This window comes from Lacerta agilis, chromosome 17, assembly GCF_009819535.1.
Source record: "Lacerta agilis isolate rLacAgi1 chromosome 17, rLacAgi1.pri, whole genome shotgun sequence".
NCBI classification, from domain to species: domain Eukaryota; kingdom Metazoa; phylum Chordata; class Lepidosauria; order Squamata; family Lacertidae; genus Lacerta; species Lacerta agilis.
Window position 1 is genome coordinate 10,133,543 of NC_046328.1, and position 23,090 is coordinate 10,156,632.

Here is a 23,090-nt window from a genome sequence, read left to right on the forward strand (position 1 = left end):
CCTACTTATAGCTCAGTTACACTGGAGACTTGTTATTCCTTACGTATACCATAAAGGTGGTCTTTAGGTTGTTGTACGGAATGGGTGCAATCCAAGCAAAGTCAATAACTTAGTTGCTGGTGCTGTCAGTAGAACTTAAAAGTTTTTTAAAAAAAAAATTGATTGGACCTCCCCTTATTCTTATATTTCCTGCATTCTTTTCTTTACACATAGAGGAAAGTTGTTGTTTTTGTCTCCGCTTATATGATAGGCATGGTGGTAGAATCACGCATCTTATTCTAAGCATTTTTAAGCTCTCCTTTTGACTTTAGAGTTACACACAATGCAGTACAAATAATAAGAATTGCCTTTGAAATCAGGAATTGCCTTTGGAATTATCTGTGCATGAATACATTTCTACTTTGCAAATTATCCTGCAGATTGTAACAGTTGGATCAAGGCAGCCTTGAGCAGGGTAGGATGTAGAAATAAGTTGCTTCCTCAGCCCCCCTCCTTTTCTAGAATTATGTTGCTAAATTAGCAATGCCACTGTTCAGCAATACACCAGATGATGCTTTGCATTGTACATTTTAACAATAAGTTTGCTTTTTAAAAACATCAATGTGCTGGTAGATTTAATAATGCCAAGAGCACAGTCTTCCCTTTTGTAATCATGGGACATGGTGCAACACATTAACTTCCCATACCTTAAAACAGTAATGTGGGAACTCACCCAAAGAGAAAGCCAACAGGCTAATCCAGGATGTTTGCCTACCCGAGTGTCCTTTAAGGGTGGGTCAAAGGTATCACAAAAGGATTTGTCACTTTCTAGTGTGTAAAAACGTTGTTCTTTCACTCCTGGCTTTAAAAACGTAGAGCTTCCAAAGTGTTATGGTTTACTAACCACATCCAAACCATTTGTAATAGAAACTTATTCCCCACCCCACTCCAAAATGCCAACCTAACATAATGAGCACCTGCTCCTTATAGCCATAGGAAAAAATTTAAGTGGAGTGCCCTTAAACCTTGATGCAGTCAAATGACTGCATCCTAAACATGGCTTAGTAGGTTTAAATCTGGGTTTACGATCTGAGGACCCTGTCCACACATCCTGTTAGTGGTGCAGGAGCCAGTTCCCTGTACAGTCGTACCTTGGTTATCGAACGCCTTGGAACTTGGATTTTTTGGCTCCCGAACACCATAAACCCGGGAGTGCTCTGGTTTTTGAACGTTTTTCGAAAGCTATACCTCCGGCGCGGTTTCCGATTGAGTGCAGGAAGCTCCTGCAGCCAGTCAGAAGTCACGCCTTGGTTTTCGAACAGTTTCGGGGGGTCGAATGGATTCCCGGAATGGGTTAAGTACAAGAACCAAGGTACAACTGTATCCACTTCCCTAACTTCAAGACGCAGGAGAGCAGGGTGGGAAGGCCACATGCTATGTCTATCCACTGCAGTTTATAATAATAATAATAATAATAATTTATTATTTATACCCCGCCCATCTGGCCGGGTCTCCCCAGCCACTCTGGGCAGCCTCCAACAAATACCAAAATACAATACAAGTCACAGTTTAAAAACTTCCCTAAACAGGGCTGCCTTTAGGTTTGGCCTGCAACACTTTTTTAGGTCCTTTCCACCTCTCCTACACATCTCCAGTCTAACATGGGAAACTGCTACAGGGAAGTGGTTTCTACATTATCAGTAAGTTTGAAACAGATTCCCAAGCCCAGCCTGATGTCAAGTTGTATTCTTAGAATATATGGTGCTTTCATTTCCTGAAATAATGTTAACCGCGTGCTGGCATTGGAAAGACCAAAAGGCAATACTGCACAATGTAAAATACGTTACCTTTTGGGAAATCAGAATTACTGCTGGATTTCTTTCTGGGAAAAAAGGGTGAAGACATAACACAGGACAGAAGAATGTTTTTAGTTGATTACTGCTGTTGTCTTAACTCACTCTCCAGATGTTACACTTAAAGAACTGTTGCTGGTGTGTTGGACCACAAATCTGGCAACTATCGTCAACAGAGGGCTAGAAGCAGCTTACTGCCATGGAAATAGCATGGTGTTTGAGAAGGGAAATAACAGCTTTTTAAACTAAGAGCAGTCCTTGCTTAAACAGGCTTCCCAACCCAACTGACCTAAAACTTACCCAGGAAAACGATAGACAAATATGCAATATTATAAATTATGTAATAGCACTCAATTACATGTCTGCATATCTGTATTGTTGTACTTGGTAGAGTAGAAGTCAGTCCAGAGCATAAGGACAAGTTTGTTACAATCGGGATAATCCATTTGAGTAATGCTGTTCCAAGCATGTATCATTTCAGGTTCCATGTCTGAATGCTTCTCCCACAATCACAAATATTAGCATGTCAGAAGCAGGGGTTAACCCTTTCTTATTTATAAAGAGAACTTTTTTGTGGGGGAGAATACTCAAACATGCAGTCAGGAGACTAAAAGTCGAATTATCTTCTGGTTTTAGGTCATCTAGCAGCTTGCACTTAAACTCTTCTGTGGTAACAGGATTCACTTAAACTCCAGCCTATAACTTGCCAAGTTGCAAGCTCACAATCAGTGGGGTAGTTACTAACATTTAGCGATATGAGTATATGATATTAGGGATGAAGAGGGTGAGTGAAGTGTATATCTTGAACTTGCATCTGTAAAGCTTTTGCAGGAAGAATGAGTGGATCTGGCTTTAAGATGCCTGTTTAGTACCTACAAAATAGTATGGAATGGCCTATTTTTAAGGGAAAAGCTGGTCTGGAATAATCCTTGAAGTTGACAAATGGAAAATGTGCATTTAGTTTCCGTTCTGACACTTGAGTTGTGTGTGTGTGTGTGTGTGTGTGTAAAGCTTTGGGAAAAAATAGCATAAAAGTCTGCAGTTACGGAATCATGTAAGGATGAGCATTTCCAGCTGCTTGGTCTGTTTCAGCTCAGCATGTTCACGTGAGCACATTTTTTGAATATGTGAAAAAAGGAGCCCCTTGCACATCTGTCTCCAGGGCATGCTTTGCATTCCCTGTTGCTTCTTCCTGTATTCAGAATTGGCTTCCAGCAAAGAGTTTCTTTCGATTGCTGGATGGGTTGAAAATTATGGGCTCCCCACTCCCCTGAAATAATGGTGCTTTATACTTGACTTGTAATGGTTCATATTAGGCACGTATATTCTTGCTCTGGGCACATCAATACCATGTTATGAATAAAAGGAAATTAAAGCAATCGGCTGTGCTGCACATCGGAGGGCTGTGAATTTGATGCCACCACACTCCTCACACATATATACACACTAAATCTACTTTTTCTATGCATTAGGCGATTGAAGTATTGCAATGGAATGAAAAGGGTTTTTTGTGCTTACGCTGTATCTTTTTTAAAAGAATGAAAATAATTAATATTGCCAATGTTGGTGGGGCTGAATTGACCTTTAATCTTTAATATGCTCTTCTAAGTGTTGAAGAGCACCATTGTTCATGGGTATTACATACTCTTACATGTTTTAGTCCTTTTTAAAAAAGCAAAAACAACAAAAAAAGCAAATTGTATGGTTTGGCCAGGTGATATTTTTTAGTTAATGTGTTAACTTCTAAAAGTTTACTTGATGTTTAAAAACTGTAAATGGTTTGGCATATTTTAACCTCTCTGAAGTACAGGCTTCACCTCCCTTCTGTATGAGAAAGAGTGATGAAACATGGGGGGTTGGGGAATAGTCTGTTCTTAGGATAGATGTGGAAAACAGGGAGGATTGTGTATTGCTAAATAAGGCCTAGTCTCCTTCTCTGGGATATTCTTCTGTAAAGAAGGTGGGCAAATAGTTCTTCCAACTTTTTGTGGCAATGTCAAGGATTAAAAAGTTTACTCATGAAAACTGCTTTTTTTTCTCTTTGTTGAGTTTCTATTTTGGCTTGGTTCCCTCCCTCCCTCCTTTTGCCATTAAAGCTCAAATTTTGGACTACATGTGATATCAAACTGTGTATGATGACATCTAATTTCCTTTCAAACACACACACACACACACACACACACACACACACATATATACTGTTATGGCAGGGAGATGAGTGCTTTTGTGGTGGTATACATTTTTTAAATGCGGTTATGTTCCAATTTTTTTCCTCCAGGGAGGTGTAGATGGTTCTCCCCCTCCTCATTTAATCCCTGCAGCTGCCATGTGAGGTAGATTAGGCTGAGAGGCAATGACTAGCTCAAGGACACCCACTGAGCATCTAGGCTAAGTGTCCGTCTCCCAGGTCCTAGTCCAACATTCTAACCACTACAGTATTCCACAAAGGCATGTGTAACCCCCTGGCCTCAGATGTAAAATGTTTTAAATAATTATAATATGATACTGTGAGTGTTCCGGGTTCTGCTATGCCCAGGTGCAGATACTGGTCCTGTCTGCTGCTTTCCCCAGCATCTGTGGGTGATCATTTTTTGAGGCCCTCAGTTTTGTGGTTCTGGAGCCCAAGCTGAGCTACTGGCTGCTGCTGCAGTTTTGCAGGAAAAGTCCAGTATCATAGTATCTAAAGGGACCCAAGGGTCATCTAGTCCAACCTCCTGCAATGGAGGAATTTCAGCTAAAGCATCCATGACAGACGGCTATCTAACCTCTGCTTAAAAACCTCCAAGGAAGGGGAGTCTACAACTTCCCGAGGGAGACTGTTCCACTATCAAACAGCTCTTACTGTCGGAAAGTTTTTCTGTATGTTTAGTCTGAATCGCCTTTTCTTGCAACTTGAAGCCATTGGTTCGAGTCCTACCCTCCAGAGCAGGAGAAAACAAGCTTGTTCCCCCTTCCACGTGACAGCCATCTTCAAATATCTTAAGGGCTGTCATATCTTCTCTCAGTCTCTTTTTCAGGCTAAACTTACCCAGCTCCTTCAAGTGCTCGTTGTAAGGCTTGGTATCCAGACCCTTGATCCATCTTAGTTGCAGTTGCCCCTCCCCCTTCCAGCTTGTCAGCATCCTTCCTAAATTGTGGTGCTCAGAACAGGGCACTATATTCCAGGTGTGGTCTGACCAAAGCAGAATAGAGTGGTACTGTTACTTCCCTTGATCTGAATAGTGTTAGCTTTTTTTGCTGCTGCATCACACTGTTGACTCATCAAACCACTTCTTTTGGTAAAAAGCTAAAAAAAAAAATGGATCTAGAAGCTACTTTCCTTTCCTGCGGTCCAGAATGTGTGTCGGAAGGGAGCAGGGAAAGACCTTTACAGTATTGACCAACTTAGTTCACTCATTCAAGTACCTGAGGCAAGTTGATGGGTGGCAATCCCACACTTTTTGCCTCCATTGTCTGAGCCCCACTTCCCACCCCACTGTGATCCTACTCTCGAGCCCTACTCCTTCCCCCCCTCCTAATTCCAAGTGACGCTGTCCCCCATGCTACTCATAGCTGCCAACCTTAATGTACAGCACAGAAGCAAAACTAAACTGTTTGGAAAGGTCAAGAAGACAGTTTTCATATAGTTTAGTTACAGCACAGTCATGTGCATGTCTGTTTAGAAGTAAATGCCACTGAGTTCAATTGGGGTAAGAACATGTATAGGATTGCAACCTCAGGCTACAAACCTTGGGAGTCTACCCCACTGAACTCAGTGGGAGGTAGACTGCATATGATTGGCACCAATTAAGTTTTAGACCTACCTCTCCTACATTGCCTAGTTTCAAATCCATTTGTTGAGCCATTTTCTAAGACACATTACTAATCCCTCTGTCCTCACTGCAACAGTGGAATGTGATTCATATGCCTTGTCCTTAACATACGGCTGCAACCGTAATAGACCCCTTGGTTTCTCAAACAGTTGTGAGTTTTGTTTTGTTTTGTTTTTGCAGAGCCATACAATATTGGTTTGTTAAAAAAGAAAAAGCTAAAGTCTGCTTGTTAACTTCTGGGTGTTACCCATTAATCGTGAAGAGAAATGTATGAAAATTCCAAGTTCAAAGGCATGTGGTTCATACTTGGTCCATAGCCATGGCTAAACTCCACTGCTCATATTTCTATAGACACCACATGGCATGATTACAACACACGCAAACCAAAAATGCTCCACAACTGCTATCAATACTGATAAGAGAGAGCAAATGGAAATTTAAACGGCAGGTGGAACCATAAATTAGTCTAGGCAAAATCAAGGCTAAGTATATTAGGAGGAGCCAGACTTAAGACTCCCTAAGCATAGCAAAAATGAAAAATTGCTCCATTTGATAGGGAGGGTTACATTTTTCCCATTCCTTCCTGGGCATTTGCTTTGCAATAAATATTTGGAAGCCTTCCTCAGCTGTCTAAACCAGGTGCAATCAGAGAACTCCCCAAGATGTGATCCCTTCCATTCGTGTATAGCAAAAGCCCTTTGAAGAAATGCAAGTAATTATACATTCCTTAACAGGTTACCATTGGGAAGCAATTAAAATCCTTAAGGGGCTATTAGGTATAATCAAACAAGCATGGTTTTCCTTTCATTCAGCCTTAAAATACACACTTCATTAGAATCAGAATTGCACAGCTGCTTGAAGCTGAAAAGTCTCTAGACTGCCCTGGTGGTGACAGAAATGCATTATTTAGTAATGGAAACAAAATGGTTGAAGAAGCAAATAGGTGTTTATCAGCAATAACTAGCTAGATTGGATGTTTAAAAAACAACACAGTACAAACAGAATATTCATCACATGCTAAAAATAGCTCCAGGGTGCAACTTATTAAAGCACTTGACAAACATGGCCTGCTTTCTCAAGGAATACTGGGGACCTCAAAGCAATTTTTTGAGGCAGCTGTGGCTGTGAGCAAAGCATACCCCAAATATCCTCAAAGACACACTTCCTAGGCATCCAAGAACCGTTGACAAATGTCTAAGGATGATTTGAAAAAACTAGACCACCAGACCAAGGACTGCAAAATCTGTATGGATGTTTAACTCAACAGGAAGTTGCACTTGCAATGTCCCTGGTGATTTATTTTTGGGATTGTGAGAATGTGTGCGCGCCAATGCGTTTTTGACAACTGGTTGTAGTTTACCCAGTAATAGCAGATTTGTTCATGATTTACCACCCAGCATTTTGCCATGTCTATATCTGCAAGAGGTAAAATACTCTGAGATGCACGGATGTGCGTGCCAGGGAATGCAGCTAGTTGGGATTTCCCCCAGCCCCATTCTTAAGTTGCATCTCCACTCTTTATGATCTTTGCAACAATGAACACCAGTGTGTATGGGGCAAAAATGGGTGTTGAAGAAAGCAGGGGACAACCTTTGGAACTGTGTTTATTGCTGCAGTGAGAACAGGCATATATGAGGCAAGCATACTGGCCCTGGCCACTGTGAATTGCCCTAACAGCAGTCAGCTAGGTTTGATGAGGTTCTAGTTCCTTGCAGCTGGTGTTCTTTGAATAATGTGCAATGAGAGTGTATGTTTTACCAAAGTGTGCATTTATCTCTCCAAAGCTGCCAGGACTTTCCCCAGATGATACTATCAGTGCACTTAACTGCATGTTGCACCACATGCAGAGAAAATCCTCCTACCCCAAGTGGCAGAGCCTTCTGCAGAATTTAGGAAAGAAGCAATCCTTTTATAATGCAGTCCTTAAGACTAGCCAGAACTACCATCGCTAATGAAATTTTTTATAATCCTAACTGTCTCATATCTAATGTAGTTTTACGCACAAATGCAGTAAAAAAAAAAAACCAAGCAAAGGTGCTGTGCATTTTGTTTTGTGCTCATGTAGCTAACCATTTACTTCTTTGTGTGTGTTTCTTCTGCTAAACACAGTTCTAACTGGTACCCACTGCCACTTCCCTGTCCAAGCCACAATCAAACTTCAGTAAGGAATTGTGCGATTTCCTCCAGCTGTGACTAGAATTTGGTTGATCTGTTTCAAAGTATTATGTCCAAACAGCATGCCTCTTTTCAATGCAAGCCTGACCATTTGCTTCCTGGTATGGTATGGGAACAGACAGTGCCTCCATATTCATCACACCACTTTAACAAAGCCTGTCTTCTTTGTAACAAGTACCAGTCAGGTAGTCTTGATAAGCTCTCAATAAGCCAACAAAAAACTAACAGTAATTAGATGCAGCTCAGTAAGAGGTGGCAATGCAATAGGGTATAACTTAACACACAATCTATTCCAACATTTAGAGCCAAGGCTGCCCCAGCACATTCTCCACGTTGTACGTGCAATGCAGTTTCCATTCCATCTCAAAAGGAACATGTGTCTTTATTGCTTCCAATTGCACAAACCTACAACATTCAGTGTCAGTTTTGATACCCATATTTGGAGGAGTTACTGAACTGAAGTTTGACACAACCGGTGAGAGGCCAAGGAATCAAAATTTGGATGAGAATTAGTGGTGCCGGTGTCTGAAACAGGCCCATAGTTTTCATCCTTGTAACCACTGCAGCTCTTCAGGGAATCACTGTATGAATTTGGGTATTCTCCCCAAAGATCAAGGTCTGCTCTGATACTGGTGGACTCAACTGAGCTTTCTTGAAGAGTTAGGTCCACTGGCTGCTCATCTGCAATGGTCATCCCCATATTATGGATAACATTTGGCTCAGATAAAGCATCTGCAAATTGATTCACATGCTCTGCTAAAACCAAAGGCTGCTGATCGTCCCCTTCCTCAGAAATAACAAAAACAGGTTTGGGTTTATCCATTTCCAATGAGAGCTCCTTGGATTTTGAGCCATTGACTATGTTGCTTGTGAGCTGGATGGGCCCTTCAAGGAGGTCTTCGGTTCCCTGGCCTGGACTGTTGACTGGAGACCTTGTGCCAACGTGCTTTGCATGATCAGACAGCCTTGGTTGGTTACAGTCAGGAGAACTTGTTAAAAACCCAAAGTAAGGGTTTCTGAAACGGGATCTTTTCAAGTTGCAGCTGCTGCTTAGCTTGCGTTGTTTCTGTGCCGAATACGTCATTGGGTAAGATGCAGTGCTGGCCGATGAGTCCAAGTAAGCCGGTTCAGAGATGCCGTCTATTTCTGCAGCTGAAGTTACTTTCCGAGTAGCTGCAGTCTGGTCTTTCGCGGATGCAGAAAAGCCCTGGCAGGAGCAATCATAACAGCAACTCATAATCAGATCTGAGGGAACTACAAGTAAATATTTCTTAAGAAGTTGTAAAAAAAAAAAAAGGAGCAAGAGGTCATTTTGCTCTGTTCCTTCACTGTCATATCCTTCTCTGCTTTGTGCACAATTGCCTTTCCCACGACTTAAAGGTCAATGCAAAGAAGGGGGGAGACACGCATGCACATGTGGGAAGGAGTGTTCTGAAGGTTATAAAACTCCTGTTAATATTTCACAAGGTCTCCACCATTCTTTTTTTTCCCTATTACAGAATAAAAGTCAGTAATGGGGAATCTCTGGTCCGCAAGTTGTTGCTGGACTATAACTCCCATCAAACCTGACCATTGGCTATGCAGGGCTTGCAATAAGTGTCACTCAGCTGGTTAGTACTGGTTAGCTGGGCAGGGATTGGTTGCCTTACAGAGTTCTCAAGTGGGGCTTTGCTGTTGGTGCCTGCCAACTGTTGGGTATTGACAGCAATCTCCGTTTGCCAAGGAACAATTGGGAGCAAACTTTTAAGGCTCCTGCAAAGGCTTCCTCTGCAGCTGTGCCTTTACCTGCCCCACACCTGATGCCATAGATGGCATTACATGTGCAACAGATGGGCATGGCTCTGTGAAAATGACCCCATGGGCCACCCACACTGGGCCTTACTTGACTTGCAGGTGCTAGATTCTTATTAGCATGCAAGCATGACAGTACTAGTAGGGGAAACAGGCTAGACCTGAAGCCACTGGATCAAACTTTGACAGCAGATCTGCAGAACACATTCAACTTGCATCCCCAGGGCTTTCTACAAATACTTACACTGCTGTTAACCAATTTGGTGAAAGGGCTGTTAGTAGCCCAGCTGCACCACTTTTTCTGTAGCTGAGGCAATGGAGCTAGTAAGTCATGAAAAGTACGAGCACGCCATGTTCGCTGAGTTGGGCAATGGCTCTCTGTCTGTGCCACCCCAATATTTGTAGCACTGATGCCAGTTTCCGCTGGACCTGCTGTCAGCCAGTCAGAAACTGAGCCTGGACTTGTGATGCTTCTCTTCAGTTTTCTGTCCTAATGAAAAAGAGACGGATAAATCAAAATGAAAATACTGCATGTGACACCTATATCCAGTTGGCCAGTGAATTTTCTTCTAAAATCCATACTTGAAGCTCTTACCCAATTAAAATCTCATAGCTCAGTCGGGTAGAGCATGAGACACTTAAACTCAGGGTTTTGGGTTCAAGCCCCACGTAGGGCAAAAGATTCCTGCATTATTGTTCTGACTCAAAAACATATACTTCTTTTCTGGATCAGCTTTCCCCAGTGTGGTGCCTTCCAGATGTTGGAAGACGGTCCCCATAATCCCTGAACATTGACCATACTAGCTGGGCCCTAGCTGTACCACTGACTCCTCAGACTGGTAACTCCACTCCAAGTCCACAAGCACTGGTCTCTCTAGTTACCTGCTCCTGTAAATAGCATAGAACAAGGGACCTTCTACATGCCGAGCACATGTACCTTCAGTCCTAAAATAGTCCTTGCAGATTTAAAATTGCAGTATACACATACACAAGCCCCATCTACACTATGCATTTGAATAAGTTATACCATTTTTAATGGTCATGGGTTTCTCTGAAGTATCCTGGGAACTGTATATTGCTAAGGGTGCCGAGAGTTGTTAGGAGACCCCTATTCCCCTCAGGGACCAACATCTCAAAGCTGGTTCCAGGATTCTTGTCTTAACCACAAATACTTGTGAATTGCTTAAAAAAATAAAAAAGGAGAGAAAGCTGAAAATACATCAAATGGCTTGGGCATATCTCTGGAATAGTATTAACACTTTATAATGCCATGAGAATTAATCTGGAATCGCCAGCTTGGCTCCCCCTATGCCCCAGAAGTGAAACACTACTGGAATGATCTCTAAAAGACAGAATCAGTTTTTACATGGATTTCAAAACTCATTTCATGGACAGACACACTCTTGACTCTCAACAGTGGTGGATTAGCTTTCTTGCTGGAAGCATAAACTCCCAACTGCTCCTGTTTAGGGTGGCCACATCTCGTGCTTTATAGAGGACATTCCTCTGTTTGTAGAGATGTCAGAGGACAGGCTTCTGTGCGAAAGTCCTCTGTTTGAAGGGCTGTCTAGTCTAAGTCCAGTTTGAAGATCAATAACCATAGCAAATGAGAGCAGGAGGGGATTGGAAGTTCCTATCAACAATTAGCTCCCGGATATGAGGCTGAGCAGCCACATGTACTAGAAAAGGTTATGCAAATATTTTGTCCCCCCTTTTTTGGCAATCCATTAAGTGGTCAAGAATGGGTTGTATCCAATGCTAGTCCTACTCAGAATGGACACATTGAAATTGATGGACATTGCTAACTTGGGTTCAATAATCTCAATGGGTCTGCTCTAAATAACTTTTAGTTAGACCCCACCTTTAGTTACTAGAGACAGCTCTTATTTCCTGTTCCTTAGTAATGGTAAATCATTGACAGCTGTAAAAATAGATGACTGACCTCTATAAAGAAAGACATCTGACTACTATATGCTCCATTGGTGAGTCCCTTCCTCTGTTAGTGGATACTGCTGGGGGGGGGGGTTACCTGGTGTAGACAACAGCAACGGAGAGAAGTGCCCAAGCAATACCATGTGGCTGCCCTAACCACCATTTTTCACTGGAAGCATTGTGGGAAATTAAAATGGCGGCTTGATCCAGCTGCCACTGAATGTTATGCAGTCAATGGTGGTATGAAAACGCAACCAAAAAAAAAAAAAAAGGAAACAGAAGACAGCTGGGTGCTGACCCTGGCTATGAGCACAGTGGAATTACAAGCATGTCCCTATTTTCATCCATGAAGCATTGGGCTCCTGCCATGATCAGAGCTCAGACTCGCACTCCCTAGGAATCCTGGAGCCACTGTTGACCAACAGTTGCTTCTCAGTAAAAGGATTTAGATAATCCGCTTATGGGTTCACATTGTCTAGACAGGCATTTCAAGCGAGGGTGATCCTGGGATCTTTTTTTACTGTCAAGGTTCAAAATTTCACACCTCCATAAACATTGGCATAACATCCAGAAAAGAAAAGAGCAGCAGCAACCAAGTGGAAAACAAGTACTTACTTGCTAAGTTCTGACTTGATTTAGGATCTGGAGCATGTTCCTATCCTAGGAAGTAGACTATAGTCACAATTCTACCACCAGGAAATTTGGAGAATTTATTCCAGTATTTTCCTGTATGACGAAAAGCTCACAGAATTTCATTTAAATCTGTGTCTTTTCTCTTGGTCAATGTATTTGTGCAGACATTGCCCTCCAGATGTTTTGTACTACAACCCACATCAATCCCAGCCAGCGAGGCCAATGATCAGGAGTAATTGGAATTGTAGTCTACAACATCTGGAGGGTACCAAGATGGCTACACCTGGTGTGTGTGTGTGGGTGGGTGGGTGGGTAGGTAGGTAGGTAGGTAGGTAGCACAGGTTTAAAATATGTGCTGCCTTTTGTTAGAACAAAGTAATTTAAAGGTGGCTAACCCTGTGGCCCCAAAAATGTTGCTGGAGTCCCATATCCCATCAGTATGGCAAATGGGTAGGGATGATGGGAGTTGTAGTCTAACAAAATTTGAAGGTTGCAAGTTGTAGCTAAACACTGTTAAGTGGGTCCCATCTTGTATGTTGAGGTTATAGGTGTGTCCTGGCTTTTGAAACATCTGAGAACTTACTGGTTGAACATGCACATGTGAATCAAACCTTGAGACAACTGGAAGGGGGGGGGAATGCTTAAAAACACAGCCCAGGATCTCATTCACTGAAAATGTCTCACTGAAAACACACCAAGTGTTCCTCTACCTGTATTCTGTAGGAGGTAAAACTTAAGCCACCAGCTCCAGGGCTGGCTGAAATAATAAACACCTCGTCGCTTCCAGAATCAGTGGTCACTGCTGACATTGAAGAAGGTATATCCTGGTCTGTCTGCCGCGGAGAGCACTCCATGCTGCCATCATAGGAAGTGACTAAAGAAAACGCAAACATGTGTTATTGATTATTATTTACAGTTTAATACCATCAGGGTGTTGCTGGTTTTGCATCAGTACCATGGCAAACCCTATGCATTTGCTGCTCACCTGCTCCATTTCCGTCAACGGAGTGATTGTTGTTTTCATTCTCTTGACTCGGCATCACCAGCTGCAGCTCATTGATATCAACAGCGGCATTCTGGATCCCATTCTACAACTCAAAACATTCCCCAGTCAACATCTTCAGGTAGACAGCAACAAGAATCAAAGAGAGGAAAAACCCAAGAACCTGCACAAACCAGCAAGACCACAAACTATTAGCACTAACCTCTTGGTCACTGCGTGCATCCAAAGAGCTCCTTTTGGGACACAATTTCTTCCTGAAGCGGTTGGGTGGGGGGGAGCAGGGGAGGGAGGGAGGGAGGGGGAAAGAGGCAAGAGGAAACATCACATTTATGCTCATTTCAGCAGCCCTTGCAGCTGGAAGTTCAGCATCATCTACTAGACCAGAAGATGGGAACCTTTGACACGGGGGTTCTCTATCTGGCCTTAGAACTCTCCCCAGGCCACACCCCACCACAGGCTCTGCTTTTTGCTGGGCTAGAACATGACCTTGAACTCTAATAATGTTTCTTGTTTGTATGGGTGGAGCATAGAGAGAAGTGTATGTTTGTAGAAGCTAGCCTACTGTACATGGATTGCTCCACCCACTTTGGCATCTGGTCCCGCCCTCCACTGGCATGTGGCTCTCAGAAGACTGCTCGGACAGGAATGTGGCCCTCGGCTTGAAAAAGGTCCCACACCTCTTTCTCGGAAGAAAGACAGCCAAAAATTCAGGCTACCCACAGTGGTGTTCCATTTTTGGAGCGGGGGAAAATTGCACGTTATATTCCCAGAAGTAAAATACATCACCCAAATACAGCAATAAATATGTCATCTGAAAGAACTGCCTCCTTCCCTAGAAACCCACTTGGGTGCTAAGATCAGCAGAGGGTGCTTTCTTCGTATTTCCTCCAACCTCAGAGGCGCAGAGGGTGGCAACCCAGGAGAGAGCCTTCTTGGTGGCAGCCCCTAAGGTGTGGAACTCCCTCCCCACAGGGGTGCATCTGGCAGCTTCATTGTACAGCTTCTGGAGAATGCTGAAGATGCATCTATTTAACCCTGGCTTTCAACACGTCTTTTTTAGAATGCACCTTATTTTTTGTAATTGTAACTTGTTTTAAATAGTTTTTAATACTGTGTTTTAATGTTGTAACTCACCCTGGGATCTTAGGGTGAAGGGTGGGTGATTAATAATAATAATAAGAAACATGCAGGCAAACAGACGTGTTTTAACCTGGCATCAAGAATGTCAGCACTTGGTGTACTTCTGGGGGCGGGGATTTCTGTAATGGTGGTGCTATAGCAGAAGTTCCTATGCCACCCCCTGCTGTGTTTCCCTTGGTGATGGGATTATGAGAAGGGCCTTTCACACTGATCTAAGGACCTTGGCTGGCTGACACAGTGAGATTTGTTCATTTAGATACCTGTGCTCTAAGTCATTTATGTTAATTCCACTTGTTTTTATTTAACAGAACTTATGTACCACATAAATATCAAAACCTCCAAGCAAGTTTAGATACAACATACATTAAAATTACTGATAAAAACCAGCATTAAAAAGAAGTTAGGCTAAAATTTTCAGATTAAGATTAAAATTAAAACATTAATAAAATTTATATCTGTATAAATACACACACACACATTATGCAATAAAATTACATTTTAAAATGAATGTTGTATTTTTACGTCAGGATATGCTTGCTTAAATAAAATTATTATTATTATTATTATTATTATTATTATTATTATTATTATTAGAAAGCACTGAGGATAGTACAGTGAAGGCACCTGCCTAATACCAAGGGGCAGGAAGTTCCAAAGTTTAGGTGCTGTCACACTGAAGGTTCAATTCCTAGCAAGTGTGTAACAATGTTAGGTGACATTGGTAAAAATGCCAGCTTTGCTTTATAGGTCAACACCAGCACATAAGATTCAGCTTGGAAATGAACAGGCAGCTAATGAAGATCTTTCTGAGTCAGTATTAAGGGATTCCTAGTACCTGCTTCCCAGTAGTAATGTATGGAAGTGAGAGCTGGGCCATAAAGAAGGATGATTGCTGAAGAATTGATGCTTTTGAATTATGGTGCTGGAGGAGACTCTTGAGAGTCCCATGGACTACAAGAAGATCAAACCTATCCATACTTAAGGAAATCAGGCCTGAGTGCTCAGTGGAAGGACAGATCTTGAAGCTGAGGCTCCAATACTTTGGTCACCTCATGAGAAGAGAAGACTCCCTGGAAAAGACCCTGATGTTGGGAAAGATGGAGGGCACAAGGAGAAGGGGACGACAGAGGATGAGATGGTTGGACAGTGTTCTCGAAGTGACTAGCATGAGTTTGGCCAAACTGCAAGAGGCAGTGAAGGATAGGTGTGCCTGGCGTGCTCTGGTCCATAGGGTCACGAAGAAGTCCTCACCTGCTGGTCGTAGGGTCCAAGATGGTTGACAATGGTGAAAGGGACACTTTTTGGTACTTGAGTCCCAAACACACACATATTCTGGGTACAGGGATACACAAGTTGTTGGCCACCAAAGATAGAGACAGTCATTGGCTCTTAACTGGTCAAGTGAGCTCCACAACCCTACAGAGTGAGGCCGGTTTGGGCTCTAAGGAATACAGCCTTACTGCGTTCCTCTTTTTTTGGGTTAAGTTTAAAAACAGAGCAGGGGTGGCAGCCTTCGGGGTTGTCTGCAAGGAGCCGAGAGGGAATAACAAGCTCATTCTCTTCTGGTAAGGCACAGAGGTTGCCGTCAGAAACGGCTTCTTGGCAGGTTAGAGCTGCAACAGAGCTTGGTTTCTGTTGCAAGGCCTCTTCATACTTCACAGCCACAGAGTGGGGCGGGGGGGGGGGACGACACCCCCAAACCCTCAGGACTCTGCAGGGCACGATTCAAATTAAATAAGGTGGACAAGCCTCTTGTTCTTGGGGGCTTGGGAAAGACGAAGGGTGAAAAACAGCCTCGCTGCTAACCCAGGCCTGGCCTCATGGCCAAAAGTAATTAGAATTATTGGCCAACCAACAACCGAGGCTTTCATTCCTTTCCCCAACCAGTAAACAAAGGCAACAGTGTGGCAAAATCTTGGAGTTTCCCAGAGAGCTCTATTTGGCTGAAGGGAATGAGTGTCTACAGCAGACACACACAGACACACACACACACACACACACACACACACACAACTAGAATAGTGCCAGGGTGCTAGATTTGGCCTGCGCCTTTGGGGCTGCCTGCAGGGGTGGGGAGCTGCTACTTTTAGCCAGCAACCGGCAGATTAAAAGCAGTAATAATAGGGATGGTAATGATAAAAAAGAATAGGAGAGATGAGGTGAGGGGTAGCCAAGTTCTGGTTCTCCCAAGGACAGGCCACGGTGAGGGGAAGGAGAAAGAAGGGCACGTTCAGAAAACAGAGGACCCCGCGGTTATTCGCTTCTCTGGTGCAGGCTTTTTACACCAGAAACGGTCGTCAGCTAATTTGGGATGTTGAGCTAGAGAAGAGCCGAGGTTGAACGCTGCGGGCCTAGAGTCAGTTTTCAGTAACAGACACTAATAATTAGTGTTTATGCTACAGCACGTTCCCCTCGGTGCTCAGACACCCTACAGCAGTGGTTTGGGGCTTGCCGAGTGTTTACTTTGGGGTTTGTTTTTTTTCCAGGTCCAGCCCAAGACGTCTGGCTGCCCGAGGCAAAAAAAAAAATATGGCACCTTCCCAATTCCATATACAGTGGAACCTCGGGTTTGCGAATGCGGCAAACTCAGAAGTGTATACAGTACTTCCAGGTTTTGCCTCGCGCACATACGCAGAAGCATTCTGCGCACCTCGCGCATACGCAGAAGTGCTCTATTGTGCCGTGCGTGTGCGCAGAAGCGGTGCCTCTTCTTACGATTTTTTTGGGGTGCACACACACCCCCAGAACGAATTAAATTCATATCCAGTCGTACCTTGGTTCTTGAACAGAATGCATTCCGGGAGTCCGTTCGACTCCCGGAACCGTTCGAAAACCAAGGCACAGCTTCCGATTGGCTGCAGGAGCCTCCTGCAGCCAATCGGAAGCCATGTCCGATGTTCAGATTCCGAAAATCGTTTGAAAACCGGAACACTCACTTCCAGGTTTTGATCATTTGGGCGCCGATTTGTTCAGGAGCCAAGGCATTTGAGATCCAAGGTACGACTGTATAAAAGATGACCCAAATTGTAGCCAACTCTTTTTTTTTCCAACCCGTCATGCGACAGGGTCCTCTACCGCACCTTAGTGCAACATGCTAGTTTAGGGGTTGCTCTGAGCAAGCCACATGGCTCCCATGGTTCTGTCTGCTTCTCCATCCCTTGGCACTTGCCTCCTGAAGTGGCTAATTCACTCTACCAGCCTTGTACTTATATTAGAAGAGATTCACCAACTGGAGCCTGGTGCAAAAGACGTAAGGCTGGATCCAGATTAAGATAGCCAGCGTGGCATCGTGGTGACAGTGTTGGACTAGGACCTGGGAAGCCAGGGTTTGAATCCCCACAAGACCATGAAGCTCGCTGGAAGACCTTCAGCCAGTCACTCGCTCTCAGCCTGCACACGAAAGCTCATACCAAGAACAAACTTAGTTGGTCTCTAAGGTGCTACTGGAAGGAATTTTTTATTTTATTTTGTTTTGACTATGGCAGACCAACACGGCTACCTACCTGTAACTATCTCAGAGGGTTTATGTGAGCATAAAATGGCGAGGGAGAGTACTGTAGCATGTATGCCACCTTGAGCTCCTTAGATAAAAGGTAGAATAAAAATGTAGGAAAGAAAAATGAATGCTCTATGCCATCCATGACTGATATACGGCAAAAATCACTTCGTTGTAAATTATACCGTCTTTGCATGCTGTGCAACCAGACACAAAGATGACATTTGGAGCTGTCCCTCAATGAAGGAAAGACTAAATTAATCGTATGAATTTCAGTCAATTTATTAAATCAATAAAATCTGCACAAATTTGCCTACAAGGAAAAAAATGGTCTACAAGGGGTGGGGAGAGTATACCGGTACTTTTTGTTTTTAGACAATAGGCATAGTTCACTATGCATCATCTCTGAAGAGGTATTCTCTCTTCAATGTACCTTCAAAGATAGGACGTGCAGGTGGCTTTTGTTTAATATAAGCACTTGTTTTTTAATTAAGAAGAACTCTGCTGCCCCAATAGTCGGGGTACATTTTAAATAAATTAAAATGTTTTTAATTTATTTAATGAAGTAATCAAACGTAGCTTAGTAATATTCTTATTGGCTGGCATCCCTCATTGGAAGGCAGGCTACAGCTGAGAGCGATAATTCTTAAATGATAGTTAAGGGTAGGTAGGGATCGACGAATCTCTCTATTCCAGTTCTCTGTTTCTCATTTTTCCAATCTTAAATTCAGTTCTCCACATTTCTGCAGCAATTTGCATTTTTAAAGCATCTTAATAAACATTTGTCAGCTTGTTGGTGCAAATGTATCCTAATAACCACCATTTTGTACGGAGGCTGAGTAATATACACATGTTTGCAAGCAATTTCTCCAAATATAATGCACTTTGTATGTTATTACCACTAATATATGCATTTTTACGCACACTGTCCCCTAATATACAGTGGAACCTCGGGTTACGTACCATCCTCCTTACGAACGCTTCGGGTAACGAGCTCCGCTAACCTGGAAGTAGATGCTCCTGGTAGCGAACTTTGCCCCGTAATGCGAGCGGAAGTCGCGCGCTGGCGGCCCGGCGGCAGCGGGAGGCCCCATTAGCGAAAGCACGCCTCAGGTTAAGAACGGTTTCAGGTTAAGAACGGACCTCTGGAACGAATTAAGATGGTAACCGGAGGTACCACTGTATATGCAATTTTTGGTATACATTATTACCTAGCTGGAGAACTGCATCACAAGATTCAGACCAATGCAAATTTAGGATGGCCGTGCTTTGGTTCAGATATTATTTCAGAAAGTGAAAGTGCAGCAGGTCGGTCTTGAAATGTGAACTGAATTGAACTTCTTCCCCATCCCTAGTTAAGGGTTCAAAAATGATTCAACAAGGGCAGCACCTACCTGCAAGCTATACAGAGCGAGGAAAAAAGAACAAGTGCAAAGAAGACTATCCCTGCTATTATCATCAGCATCATAATATTTTCTATCCCCTCGTCTGAGTCACTCACAGCAACCAGTTCTGTATCGTTCTTGTACTCAAAGAGCATCGCAAAGCCTCGCCCGCGATCCGTGGTCGTGATCAGCTCCACAATGACTTCTACCATCTTCAGAGAAGACCCAAAAGTCATGTTCTTGTTCAGGGGTGAATTTGTTCCGCAGAAGCGAGAAGAGAAGGCAGTGAGGTCAGAGACGTACAAGACATCATGGGGACAAACATCAATTGAGGACGGTGGTGTGGAGGAAGCATCTGTTGGCAAGGCCACCGTTGAAATGGCCATGTCCTCTCCAAAAGTCACATTTCCTAAATGTTGTTTAGGGCCTTCTGAATCTTCGCTTCCTCCCCTGGCAGCAAGGTGAGCAAACAGTATTTTGTCCTTCGGGTTTTGATCCCCTTGTACTCCACCAAAAATTTGTCCTGGCAAAGTGGCATTGGTAGCTCCCATTAACGGCAGCTCACTAGGCTGAGTAACTGATAACTCTTTGGGTTCTTGCGTTTGCCGGAATTGCTTGGACTCCTGTTTCTGAGAGGTGGCCTCTGGAAATCTATCATCATGAAGATTATAAAAATCCTTCGAGTGAGACTCTTCGAAAATTATACCCTTAGTAGGAAAGGTGGTGGGGAAGTCTGCATTTTCCTCAGTGTGGGGAAGCTCATCGTTTGTGTTTTTTGGGAGGGAAAGGAAACCACCCCAGACATGTGGGTTTTCGCTGATGCTTTCAAACACATCAAAGTCAAAAATTTCCAACATTAAGTATGTTCCAGCAGGGATAAAGAACTGCCAAATACAGTGCATGCCCGATGAGTAATTGTTTGGGAAACCAGGTGATAAAATAAGACCTCTTTCCAACAAGTTGAACTGTGCGCCACAAGAATAGTATACCTGAAATTAAAAAGGGGGGGGAGATTACTTCTTAGTTACTTTGAATAAAAAAAGTATCAACGCTCTGTCACTGGCATTTGTTCCCACCCCTTTGCAAACTTTATCTAGCTGCCTGCCTGTGCAATATTTGTAAGGAATATGCCGCTGATTGCCAGTTGCAGGGAACTGCAAGTGTGAGAGTGCTGCTGCACTCAGGCCCTGCACACAGGTATCCCATAAACATGAGGTTGGCCACTGAGAGAACAGGGCACTGAACTAAGATGGGCTTTAACTGGCACCATTAGGCAGAGTAAGGCTTGTTTGTGAAATGGCTGCTCCTGATAAATTTATGCCCAGTGGTGGATTTGTCATTTAAATTCTACTCAATATTGATTCAGAGCAGATTCCAATGTACAGTTGTACCTTGGATCTCGAACGCCTTGGCTCCCAAACGATCGAAACCCGGAAGTGAGTGTTCCAGTTTTCGAACGATTTTCGGAAGCCGAATGTCCGATGGGGCTACCACAGCTTCCGACTGGCTGCAGGAGCTTCCTGCAGCCAATCAGAAGCCGTCCTCTGGTTTTCAAACGTTTCGGAAGTCAAACAGACTTCTGGAACAGATTCCGTTTGACTTCTGAGGTATGACTGTATAGTTAGCTGAGTAAAAACTTAAACAGGTTGCAGGATTCCCAAAAAATAGACCAGAGGCAATTGCATTTCATCCAGCAGAGCTTTACTGCTACTGAAGGTAAATGAGCATAATGGTCACAAATCCAATACATTCAGGATAAGAAATCCAGTTGCAGCAGACTTAACTTAAACTTACAATAACTTATAATAAGACTAAACCTTAACACTAAGCATATTATGTACAGAACACCACACCAGAAGGAAGAGCAATAGAAAGAGTGAAACTGAGGCTTCTTCTGGCCTTGTTATTATAGCCTGCATAACCTTGACAGAAAGAGGTAACAGATCCAGTTTAAACCAGCTGTACTCAGCTTCTCTGAAGGAACAACCCAAACATCATGTCCCTTCTGCTTGTTTCTTTCACACAGAGAAACTTCCAGAAGCTTCCAGAACCCTCTTGAATTAAGTACAACAGGAAAGATCTCCACACATCAGATCAATACTTTCTGCACTAAGAAATGCAAACTGACAGGATTATGGGATTTCCCCCTATGGATCAACACACCACCTTTTGCCTTGTGTTGGATTCAACTGTATTGTGAATGGCCTAGATATGTTATTTGTTGCCTCGCTCACATTGGAGGCGGTTGCCATGTCCATAATTTGCTTGGTATGTTTGTTGGGAATGTTTTCGTGTGGAGGAGCGTGCCTTAATTCTGAAGGAAGTAGGACGCGTTGACCTTCAGGTCCACGGTGATACATGGATCTAGGGGAAATAAATCAATTCAGAAAACATCAATGCAATCCCTGCATTAACTTGAGGGATATAAATCCTGCCGCCTCCCTGCTGCCTTGAAAAGAGGAAAGTTATAAATTAATAAGGCAGTCACTCTTATGCAGGCACCTTTCATTCCCTGGCATTAATTGGGGAGGAAAGGGGGTTTATTTTAAAAACAAAACTGAAAAGGATTAAGTCATTTTTAGTCTGCTTAAACACAAAAGGGATCTTGGCAGGACAACAGACAAATCTTACAGAGTCTGTGTATAGGCACAGATGTCAAAATATTCTAGATTCCTTCTCTCTAACAGGCCCTCTTTGGCGCACACTGAAATTAAAGGCTTTGAAATACACCATAAATTAGTTTCTAAAGTCTCTCTTCCTTCCACTCCACTTTTCTCCAGTGCAAAACTTGTAAAATGAGAGATGTAGGTTTAATTTTTTTTCTCACATTCCTATATTCTAAGACAGGGTCGGGTACCTGATCTGGTCAGTGGGCCAGATACACATCTCTCCTACCCTGGGGTTGGGGAGGACAGAATAGGCTTACCTGCCACCATAATAACATCCAGTGATGATCATAGGGACTTCAAAGCTCCACATAGGGCTTGCATTGACCCTGTGTGGTCCTTTAACCACCACAGACCAGCGGAATTGAAATCACCACCTATCAGCTGATAGGTGGTGACTTCAAGCCTGCTTCCAGCAGCGATCAGCTGTATTATCAAGTTCCTTATGGGATACTCAGTCATGCAGTTGAACCACTTGCATCTCTAACAACCGTGCACCTGATATCCTGTGTGATGCCAGCTGTAGGGCAGGTGGGTATGATTTGAAGAAATGGGCCAAACTGGGATTTATGTCGGGCCAAATTTGGCCTGTGGGATGGAGGCTCCCCACCCATATCTGGAAGGAAGGCTGTTTGGCTTTATTTTGAGAAGGAATACTTTTAACTGCTGATATGAAAGGCTGCAAGGGGTGATGGAACGAAAGGAAGTGGGGAGGAAACCAGCCAAACCCAACAATCTGCTCTGTTCACAAAAAGTATATCTGAAAAGGTCACCTCAGCAGTCAATGATTTATTCATTATAGCCAGAAAGGCTGAGCAGACTCATGAATGTATTCCATCGACAAGACAAAGGAGGAGGAAATGCAAGGAAGATCAAAAGACTGGTTTAAAAAAAAAGAAAGAAAGAAATTTAAAGCCTGAAAGGGGAGTTTCTGGAAGACAGACAGAAGGAGGGGTCAACTGGTAATACTGAATTGTAAAGTGTTATTAAATATGAGAAAGGAGCCTGTCCTACTGAATGTGAACAGTTTATTATGGCAGCTGTTGGCACATCTAGACTGTCACTATTTTCAGAGAGGATTCCATCACATATAGGCAAATTGAGGTTGCAAAATTATCACTGATTGTGAGGTCTTGCACAACAAACGTACTTCCCCAAAAGAACATGCACGTCTTGTGATGGGGAAATGCAGTGGCAAGTGTGATATAACACACAGCAGCATACT

General features: G+C 43.2%; 1 protein-coding gene across 5 annotated transcripts in view; it reads right to left on the minus strand.

The window, feature by feature from the left end:
- Window positions 1-6,571: 6,571 nt before the first annotated feature.
- Window positions 6,572-23,090, minus strand: part of LOC117061755 — a 45,806-nt gene continuing 29,287 nt past the window's right edge. For 4 of the 5 annotated variants that reach the window (XM_033174711.1, XM_033174707.1, XM_033174709.1 and 1 more), the window contains exons 2-7: window positions 19,209-20,188; window positions 13,381-13,432; window positions 13,161-13,263; window positions 12,886-13,049; window positions 9,855-10,100; window positions 6,572-9,026 (exon numbers count right to left, since the gene is read on the minus strand). In XM_033174711.1, coding sequence (XP_033030602.1) covers window positions 8,268-9,026; window positions 9,855-10,100; window positions 12,886-13,049; window positions 13,161-13,263; window positions 13,381-13,432; window positions 19,209-20,101 — 2,217 coding nt within the window. In that variant the 5' untranslated portion in view covers window positions 20,102-20,188 and the 3' untranslated portion in view covers window positions 6,572-8,267. Of the gene's footprint in view, window positions 9,027-9,854; window positions 10,101-12,885; window positions 13,050-13,160; window positions 13,264-13,380; window positions 13,433-19,208; window positions 20,189-22,125; window positions 22,216-23,090 lie in introns of those variants that run through there. The other variant, XM_033174708.1, reaches the window with a different exon arrangement.